The 10,151-nt window shown below is 44.8% G+C and overlaps 1 protein-coding gene across 2 annotated transcripts; it reads left to right on the top strand.

Annotated features, from left to right (window-relative positions):
- Positions 1 to 3,550: 3,550 nt before the first annotated feature.
- Positions 3,551 to 7,902, top strand: LOC127303039 (serine/threonine-protein kinase AFC1). Of its 2 annotated transcripts, XM_051333793.1 has the most exons (12): positions 3,551 to 3,733; positions 4,657 to 4,846; positions 5,367 to 5,393; positions 5,556 to 5,709; positions 5,842 to 5,890; positions 5,976 to 6,090; positions 6,397 to 6,488; positions 6,657 to 6,792; positions 6,875 to 6,939; positions 7,027 to 7,124; positions 7,238 to 7,340; positions 7,473 to 7,902. In XM_051333793.1, exons 1-12 carry the CDS (start codon positions 3,641 to 3,643, stop codon positions 7,623 to 7,625), a joined length of 1,275 nt encoding a protein of 424 aa, XP_051189753.1. In that variant the 5' UTR covers positions 3,551 to 3,640; the 3' UTR covers positions 7,626 to 7,902. The 2 variants fall into 2 exon arrangements, with proteins under 2 accessions (XP_051189753.1, XP_051189754.1); XM_051333794.2 differs by lacking the exon at positions 4,657 to 4,846 and having other exon boundaries at positions 3,617 to 3,733.
- The last annotated feature ends 2,249 nt before the right edge of the window (positions 7,903 to 10,151 follow it).

Genomic DNA, 10,151 nt, shown 5'->3' with positions numbered 1-10,151 from the left:
ACAAGCCTTAATGTGTTTATGTTGGCTATTTTAGCAAAGATGCTGTCCTACAGAGCTTTCTTGAAATAACACACCTATATGAGTCTGATTGTTAAATGTCGCAATCTATGAGATTTGGGTGATCTTTAGTAAACTCATGAAGAGACCACGAAGTATGACGCATATGCTTCACCCGCGGGGTAGGCTACTGGCAGCCATGTACTGGTTATGACTTTGAGTGAAACCCTGTTCACGCAAAACTTGCAATTCAAGGCTTAGTCCATTGTTCAAGTGTGAATGGATGTAGCTTAAGGTTCTAGGCGGAAGTTCAACTTAACAGTCTCCGCTGAAACACTGGTATATAAACAAGCAGTGAGTATTGGTAAATCTCTAAATAGGGATTTGAGATCTGGTGGGAGATTGTTGAAATATTGGGCCCACTTTTAGTGGCCCAAATTAGATTTCAGTTTTTTCCTATAAATCTCAAAGCCCACATAGTGGCAGCCTTGTGAGTTTGAGCCCAAGTTGGTGGCATCTCACTAGGGAGTGGCAAGAGGTGGGAAGTTTAGTCCCACATGGAAAGTTAGGAGGAAGTTAGACCACCTTATAAGGTGGGTTGTTCCACCACTAGTAAGTGAGTGAGAATAGGAGTGCTACACGCGCGCGCTCCTCCTCCTCCTCGCTCGCTCGTCTCGACTCGACTCGACTCGTCACGACGCGCGCGCCGCGCTCGTGGTGAGTGGATTGAGCCTCGAGCCGAGACTTAGGGTTTCCACCTCTCTCTGCTTGCGCCGCCATCATAGCCTACTCCATCCCGCTCGCCGACGTGCATCGGCGAACGGGAGAGCAGGTCTCCGACACCACTCGTCCTTGCGATCCTGTACGGGAGAGGGTGAATTAGGTTTTTGGGAAGCGCTCTACGCGACTGCTCAACCTCTTCATCACGGGTCGCCTTCCGTCCAGGTCGGGCGGTGCTGCCTACCGTCGTCTTCAACGCCGTCTACTTCGACCCGTCGTCCCCGTCGTCAACAACGTTGTCATCAACAACGTTACTGCCGCGACATCATCTGCTACACCTCCACCGCCACCTCCACCAGATCGGTACGTGCGACATATCTCGATCTGTTTAGCGATGGATGCTTTACCGTTTGCGCTGCTGCTACTCATGTTGATTAATGCATCTAGTATGTTTGAGTTTCACATGTTACTAGTTGCTGCCATCATGTTTTATATTCTGGAATTAATCATGGAAATTGTGCCTAATTATCCAACACGTAGACGCTGCTGCCGCAGCTTGAAGCTTCCGACTATGCTTCTCGAAGCCGCCGCCAAAATTTACAGCAGAAAAGTGCCATCAAAATTTTAGAGCATTTCTGGGTTTCCTAATAGTTATTACAGGCCCCTCAATTTTTATCTAGTCGTACATCCAAATATAATACATATGAAAAGTCAGATTTGTAGAAGAGAGATAGCCACATAATATACTGAAAATAATGAGATTGTACTTCCTTCAAAATATCATTAGTAAAAGCTACAATGAGACGCTAGTGATCAAGCAAGATCATCCAGGTAACTTGAATTAATGCTATAATAACTTGAATTAATAGTTTCTTATACTTCCACCATACGTTGTGCAAGCACATGACCTTCTAGAACTGGTAAAAAAATATTGCAAGGTAGCATAATAAGAAAGTAGCTTCTGCATTTCTTCTTTGTCCATAACTTGTCATGTTTGTTGTTGATCATTCAGATAATATGCTCTCCCTCTTTGTGACAGAAGTTAGTGTAACACGAATTGTATATCAATGACCTAAATTAGTAACTAAAACCTATATAAATATAAACTAAATATCCATGGATTATTATAAAATGTATGATTTTTAGTCATGCTTTGATGAACTAAGCATGGATGAATTTAAGCATTGCCAAATTGTTGTTGTTTTCGACCATGATGTCGTTTCGGGCTATCATGTGTTGCTCGCACTTCAGCAGCAACTATGCTCCCATCTAGCTCCATTTTTCAAAACTCTCTAGCTCCCTTTGAAAGATAACAACAAGAAAATGGTCAAGAATAGAACTACATAGTACAAAATAGCATTGTTCAAATAGAGCAATTTTTAGTTGTAAAAAAGAATGAATAATATTTCTTAACAATGCTAGGATGCTAATAAGTTCAGCCTTATTGCATCCTTTTCAAATGAAAATTACACGTACAAAAAATTAGATAGATAGAGAAACAATCATGCAATAGTAAAATTCTACTTGTACAATCTGTCTCTTATCCAACTGAAAATCTATACCTACTAATAAAGGAAGGAAGGTTTCTCCCCAAAAATTTCGTCCGTTTTATTAATACCCTTATTAATCAGTCAAAATTACTTGTATTGCCACCGCTTAAAGAAACGTTTTTCCGGTAACCATATGTTTCTCCATACGAGTCCGCTTGTGGCTGGGTTCCTTCGTGAAGACTCTGCTCTCGCATCTGGGCCATGTGGTTTGTGGGCCTGCTTCACAAAGAATGGGCTTCCTAGAAGCAGCTACAAAACATGCAAATTCGTTCTGATATGACACCCCGTCCAAAATCTACGTGATACGACTGGATATTACTTTTGTTAAATAATCCCACCTCGCTCAAGTACACTAAATCCAGCCGGTTTATATACATAAATTTTCGGGAATCTGCAAGTCGCCTCCGAGAACAAGTTGGTCCAAGATGTAATGGTGAGAAAGATATTAAAAGGGGCCGTTGTAAAGACCAGAGCAACCGAGAGGACGGAGGAGATGCGATAGGAGAGGGGCGTGCGAATAGGAGAGGAGACGAAATCGTGAGCAGATGCTCCAATGGGGAATTCCCCCGATCTGGAAACGCATGAATCCATCATTCACGACCCCAGCTTATCTCATCGGGTCATGTTGCACAAAGCTCCCTAGATTCACATGCATTTTTGCAAAAAAAAAAAAAAAAAAAATGCATGCTTTCGCCAGCAGTGATGAAATCATAAAAGGGAAAACCTGAACGAGCACTGCTCAACAGAAGACGTCTACAAAGTCAATAGGTGTGTTAGACGTGGGAAACCCATGGAGGAGGTCATACAAGTTACCTATTTTTTTTTCACATCTCAATCAAATAGGAAAATCATGGAGCTTATAGAGGTTACATATTTCCAAGGTGCGGCCGATCTTCATATCAATCAGACTGATCAAGCTAAGAAAAACACCTAACTCTAAATCAAGGTAACCGGTCTTCATAAACTCAAAAGTGGTACTCAGAGTAACATATTATATTATTGTTACTCATACAATATTATTTTTAAAAAAAACTTATAGCTCTTTCGCAGCAACGCGCGGGCATTGTACTAGTCTAAGCTAATGGGAGCCTCGTCTAAAACATGATAAAATCATCAAGATTCATCTATATATGTTTCTAGTTTTCGTAATGTTTTTCTACACCATATTTTTCCGGTGATGGAAATGGGAAGCATATTCGGGCATATCAAACTTTGCCCGGTCAAAGTCAAACCCGTTACGCGGCCCGCACCCATTCCCACCCGCCCGCCCTATACCAACCGTCCTCCACTTTCCCCTTTCGCGCGCGCCTTCCCCAATTTCCTCGCTCGCGTGCTTCCAAATCCCCCAATTTCCAACCCCGATCGGCCCGCCCATGGCGACCAGGTGCGCCGCCGCGGCCGATCTGCCCGCCGCCCGCCCCCGCAAGCGCGCCCGGCACGGCTGGGACGTCGCGCCACCGACCAAGGTAAACGCGCGACCCCATTTCCCCACCCAATTCCCCTCTCTGGTCCATTACGCCCCGATTTCGGTGGCACCGCGTCGTCGGAGCGCGATTCGCTCGAAATTGTCGGCGGATTCTTCATCTGTAGCGTGATCGGGGTGTGTTTCGTCAATAGCGTGATCAGGATGTGGGGGGCGTGGTCCGTGGCTCCGCGTAGATCTAGCTCGTGCGAGCCGTGTTTAGCTCGAAGTTTTGCAGATTCTGGTGCAGGATTCGACGTTTAGGGTTGTTGCTGCACGTGCTGCTTAGGCTACAGTTGGCTCAACTGCAGGTCTCGTCACCTCTGCAACTGGGATTGTTCAGATTTCGTTACATCTAACATGTGGCCAGCGTCTGGAACTTTCTCGTCCCAGTTGACCCCGTAGTACTCCCTTCATTCCGGTTTATTGGGTATTAGGCACTTCTAGAAAAAACTTGACTATTAATTTGGTCAACAGAACATGAGATATATTCCACACAAATTATACCATTGAATTCATATTTTAAAAAAATCAATTGTATAATTTTTTGCTGATTAAGATTACCGGTAAAATGAGAACTGCCGGTAGGCATTTGGAGAACATTCGGCAATGTATTTATTTAGCTGATTAAGGTTACCGGTAAAATGTGTATTAACTATCCTTTGCTCCCTTAACTGTGTGCTTATACGAGGATGGGAATTGGTGAGCGAGCGTATCGTCTCTTCTATTTTACATACTATAATAATGTATGTACGTGCCTTGTATGCTGCTATAGATTTTTCATCCATGGCTATCATGCTATACCATGTTCAGCTACATGCTTTTGTTTATTTGTGCCGCTTCAGATTAGAACATTAACACCAATTGGGGATGCATTTATTATATTTCTTTCTGCATGAAAAAAACATGAGTGATCGATGTGTGTAGGCTCAGATTACATTTTGTGGGCAAGAAGTTGGCGATATCACCGGCTGGGTATTGCCATCACACCCCCCGGACTATGCTTGCTTGTCTCTGCTCTCAAATGGTGTTGCTCGAAATGCTTCCCCTCCTTGGAGACAAGACGATAAAGATGGCCATTATGTATTTGCTGTTGGAGAGAATTTGACCTCTCGCTGTAATTACACTTGACCATCATTATTCGACTATAATCACTGTATTTGTGATCCTTAGCTTGCTGGAACCTTTATTTTCCCATCTTATTTTTTTCAATAGAAAATGTTTCTTGGTTACTCATTTGAACTTATGCTCTTCTTTCAGATTTTCCTTCGAATCTATGGTATAATGTTTTAGAAAAAAAATTGGTTGGCATAGTTAGTTTCATAATAGTCCGAAGTTAATTCTTCTTCTTTGACATTTTTTACTTTGGATTTATCTTTCTACAGTGTACCGTTTTATATTTGGCTTCATTTCCATGGTCTTGAGTAGTTTCAGTTTTACAAGGTTTTCCATGTTGGCTTATTTTGTAGCTGAACCAAATGATGCTACTATGTTCTAGTGATAATGCATCCATGTTTTTTTTTTTTTTTTGCAAAGTGCATTCTGGTTATATAGTTTTATTTTATTTGCACAAATTTCTCTGAAATTATTGAACTCATTTGAAGGCTCTGTTCTTATACCCCTCACTATTTTTGCAGATAAAATATACAGAAAGATGGGAGAAGGTTAGTATTTTTCTTCTGATCTCGAGTGTAAAGTCTTGAGCTACTTAATTTCTAACATCAATGTTCCTCAGATCCACCTGATATTGTGTTTGAAGACACAACTCTAGGAAACTTATGTTTTCTATTTACTGTAATATAATCGGACTATATTTGTTTCCTTAGGTACTTTTGGTCAGGTACTGGAATGTTGGGACAGAGAAAGAAAAGAAATGGTAGCTATTAAAGTTGTCCGTGCTATAAACAAATACAGCGAGGCAGCAATGATAGAGATTGATGTGCTGCAGAAGCTTTCAAGAAATGATGCTGCAGGAAAACAGTAAGTTATACATCTAGTTTGTCTGTCTTCAAAAAACTAATTAATAAGCTTGGGATGGACTAAATTATAAATCTGTTTTTCAAGTCATGTTTCCACTTTAAGGAGAATCACACATCGTGAGTGTTTTTGCAGCTGTGTTCAAATACGGAACTGGTTTGACTACCGTAACCATATTTGTATTGTAAGTAAATGGTTTATTCATCGAATTCCCCAACTTGTCACGTTGACTTAGGGCAGTCAACCAATAAATTTCGATGACTCAACAGGTCTGCGAGAAGCTTGGCCCAAGCTTATATGACTTTCTGCGGAAAACTGGCTACCACCCATTCCCAATCGACCTAGTCCGTGATCTTGGAGAGCAACTTTTGAAATCTGTTGCATGTGTGTAGTAACAGCATTCCTCAAATACGTTATATGCTTTATTTCCCTTTAAGATTTTCTTTTAGTTTTCTTTGCTGGTTTTCATCTCTGCTCACCTAATCTTCTTATTGTTTTTTTATTGCCTAACTATCATATTTAAACTATGTTTTGTAACATTGGAAAACAAAGGAAAATTTCCATCTTTTTTCAAGTTTCTTTTGTTCTGATTTATTGCTTATCTGTGTTTGCGTGAGTTTGCGTATTGCTATTTTTTCTCTCATATAATTATGTGTCATGTATGTTGATACTTATCTTTTCTCATTGCAGTTATGCATGGCCTGCAGTTAATTCATACCGATCTAAAACCGGAAAACATCCTCTTTGTTTCTTCAGAGCATGCTATGTTACCTGAAAACAAGGTATATATATATACATTACTTTGTGCACTGCACCACTGAAATCGAATTACAGAAGGAAGTTTCCTATAGATTTCACCATGTTCACATCAGTTTAGCTTGTTTTCAATTTAGTTCTGTGTTGACTGCGTGCTGCATTATTTTCCTCAACGTGTACACGCTTAAATTCAGGATGGATCGTTTTCAAGGAAGCTTCCAAAATCAAGTGCCATCAAGTTGATCGACTTCGGTAGCACAGCATATGATCACCAGGATTGTAGCTACATTGTCTCTACTAGGCACTACCGCGCTCCTGAGGTTATTTTAGGTATACATAACTGGCTGTTATGCATACATTCTGTTGTTTGGTTGTCAAGTACTAGAACTGAGTGTCAGTGGTCTTGTGCTAGGGCACGGATGGAGCTATCCATGTGATACATGGAGCATTGGTTGCATACTGATTGAGCTTTGCTCGGTATGTGTTTACCTTAGTTTTGTTTTTCTCTGTCCTTGGGAAAGTTGCATGCATGATTGAATTGCTGGTCTCTGATTTGTTTTACAGGGAGAGACATTATTCCAGACCCATGAGAACCTGGAGCACTTGGCGATGATGGAGAGGGTTCTAGGTCCTCTACCACGGCACATGCTAGAAAGAGCCGAGTATGTTCGTATAACTTTCTGTTATCTATGCCATTGCCATCTTTAGGACTTAGCGCCACCTTTGAGTTTAGTTTTGAGTTTTGACTATTTTAATTTGCCTTGTGTACATTCAGCCATCATGCAGAGAAGCACATCCGAAGAGGAAGGTTGAACTGGCCAGAAGGAGCTACAACAAGGGAGAGCATTAGAGCTGTTCTCAAGCTGCCTCGCCTTCAGGTAAACAACAGTAGTCTCCAGATTCCTGATGCATTTTAGTTTTGCTTGTGGCTCCGTGCAGCGGCAGCAGCACGGTATTGGCTAGTCTGATGATTGTTTTTATAACCGCAATCATCCATTCTGTCAACGCAGAACCTGGTGATGCAGCATGTGGATCACTCTGCCGGGGACTTGATTGGCCTGCTGCAGGGCCTCCTAGCGTACGAGCCTTCTGCCAGGCTGACTGCTCAAGAAGCCTTGAACCACCGCTTCTTCACGAGGTGCCGCGAAAGGCGGTCACTATGACCTATGATGTTCTACCTAAGTGGCTGACCCAAATACTAACGAAAGTTGTGGAGCATGCCATTGAAACCACAAGGAGCTGCAGTAATGAAATGCAGGCTCGGGAGGTCTGATGTCTCACTGGATGTAAAACAGGACATGTAACCATAGTTAAGGTTAGAAGGTTTGGTGTGTTGATGTATAGCTGAAAATACAGAACTCATTTTTCCACCTTGTATGATCCCCTTAAAATTAAGGTGGGGAAATTTAATTCAACCGTCAATGCTGTGTTACTCCTTTATTTTCAATGGAACTGGTAACACAATTGTGTAGCCTCAAACAGCAAATGGTTGAGACTACTCATAGTGAAACTAACTTCACTAGTAGTAATGAAGTGTTCAACTCACCAAATTTGCTTATGTGGCAATGCCGTTAATGAGAAGAGAGGATGATAGAGTAACATAACTAGTTACTGTAACATCACATTTCTTAAGATACAATGAGTCTACGAGCTAGTTAAAGAAGACATCTACTACCTTCATCCCAAGGCTTAAGGCTTACATTTTTTATCTTCAGAAAGTCAAACTATGTTAAATTTGACCAAATTTTTATCAAAAACATTAACATAAAAAGTACAAAATCAATATCATTAGATAGGATAATGTAATATATTTTCATATTGTGTCTACAAAATATCATATTTGTTCATAGATTTTTCAAAAAAAATGGTCAAAATTTACTTTGTTTGACTTAAAAAAAACCCCCCTTAAGCCTTGAGATGAAGGTAGTATGACACTACTTTTATGTTACTAAGAGCATCTCCAATCTCCAGTCGCGTTCTCCAAAACAATTTTGGGCGCGCCGGACAAAAAATTGTTCCAGCCGCGTCCCCCAAAGCCCAATTTTATCCGGCGCGCCCCGATACGGTGTCCGGCGCCCTGAGCCCGTCCCCGTCCCACAGGGGACGCACCGGGTACGCCGGACACAACGAAAAGCGAGGCGAAGCGACGCGGGCCCGACGCGTCAGCGGCTCGGAAGGCTAAAACCCCGTCGCCTACCTTTGGTCAAGCGACGTTAATGGTGTCCCTGTTTTCCTAGGCGACGCAGGGATGCGTCTCGTCGTGCATGGCCGCGTGGCCGTCCGCGTCGGCGTTATTGCGTGCAACCACCCGCTGCCGCCGCTGTACAAAAAGACGCCCTGCAGTTCGTCCCCCAATTTCTCACCGCTCCCAAACCTTCTCGTCGCCGCCGCCTCCCTCCTCCCGGATCTTCTCCTCGCCGCTCCAAAAATGTTGAGCTCGTCCTCCCGCAAGATCGCCGCGGCGAACGGCTTCGGCCGCGACAGCCTAACCGTGGCGGAGGCGTGGGCGCTGTACCACGCCCGATATCGAGTCCCGCCGGACATGCGGCTGCCAAGCAGCGGCGGCTGGAAGATGGCCGTGAACGACATTGGCGTCCCGCCGCCGCCGAAGCCGGGCACGGACCAATGGAGGGACGACATCAAGGCCCGACGGGCTCAACTCACCGCCGAGGAGCGGTTGGATCCGACGTGGGCGGCCAACAACAACGACGACTGGTGGAAGACGTACTTCAAGGCGAAGTACGACATCGAGATGCACAACACCCACGGGCTCGTCGGTGGGCCCAATAGCTGGAACAAGGATGGCCGCGCTCTGTTCTGAGGCGTTCCGGGGCGCACCCTCGAGAACGTCATCCGCAACGTCGCTCCAAGGTTGGAGACGCCATCGTCACCGCCACCGTCTCCTCAAGGAGGACCACCGCAATGGCAGCCGAGGAGGACGACATACTCGTCCTCCTCGAACTCTTCTTCCTCAGGACCGGCCCGATCGACGCCGTCCTCGTCGTACCGCTCGGCGCCCTACAACGTCCCCAAACGCGAGGTGAAGGAGGAGCCGGCGACGCCCATCAACACGAGGCGTGGCGGCAGCGGCAGCCGGCGGCAGCAAGAGAGGCGCGGCGGCGCCCTCCTCATCCCGAAGCCGGAGGTGAAAGAGGATCCGAAGGAAGCGGCGCAGGCGGCGCTGCTGGCGGGGTACGAGCGGCAGCAGCGGCTCATCGCCAGCAGCGACGACCCCGAGGACTGCCCAGGGCTACAGGCGGCGTTCTTGGCGTCGCTCAACGACAAGAACGCCTTGAGGGGCGACGTCGAGACGGCGATCGCCATGTCCATCCGCGACTCCGGCAAGCCGCTCGTGGACCTCACCGACGACGGCGAGGCATGACCAAGCGGCTTGGTGAAGGATGAGCCCGTCGACGAGCGCGTCAAGCAGGAGGTCGTCACCGACGACATGTACAACTTCCAGCAGTACTACGACGCCTCCGGCCGCCGCAAGTATTTCTAGATTAGGTTTAGTTTAAATTTAGTCAAATTTCGTTCGAATCTATGTATGTTTGGACGAATCTAATTGAATCTCGCTTAAGTTTAAAATTTCCGAAATTTTGTTTGGGGGACGCGACTGGGGAGCGACGTTCCCCAAACGACGCACGAACGAAACACGTCCCCCAAACGCTCAATCCGGCGCGTTTTGG

This window comes from Lolium perenne, chromosome 5, assembly GCF_019359855.2.
Source record: "Lolium perenne isolate Kyuss_39 chromosome 5, Kyuss_2.0, whole genome shotgun sequence".
Lineage (NCBI taxonomy): Eukaryota > Viridiplantae > Streptophyta > Magnoliopsida > Poales > Poaceae > Lolium > Lolium perenne.
The sequence above is the reverse complement of the archived record's forward strand: the minus strand, read 5'-3'. Positions and strand labels throughout refer to the sequence as shown.

Coding starts and splice junctions, on each gene's coding strand:
- LOC127303039 (XM_051333793.1), top strand. CDS start 3,641: ATGGCGACCAGGTGCGCCGCCGCGGCCGATCTGCCCGCCGCCCGCCCC. Junction 5,394..5,555: donor ATACAGAAAGATGGGAGAAG/GTTAGTATTTTT, acceptor TTGTTTCCTTAG/GTACTTTTGGTCAGGTACTG. Junction 6,940..7,026: donor TACTGATTGAGCTTTGCTCG/GTATGTGTTTAC, acceptor TTTGTTTTACAG/GGAGAGACATTATTCCAGAC.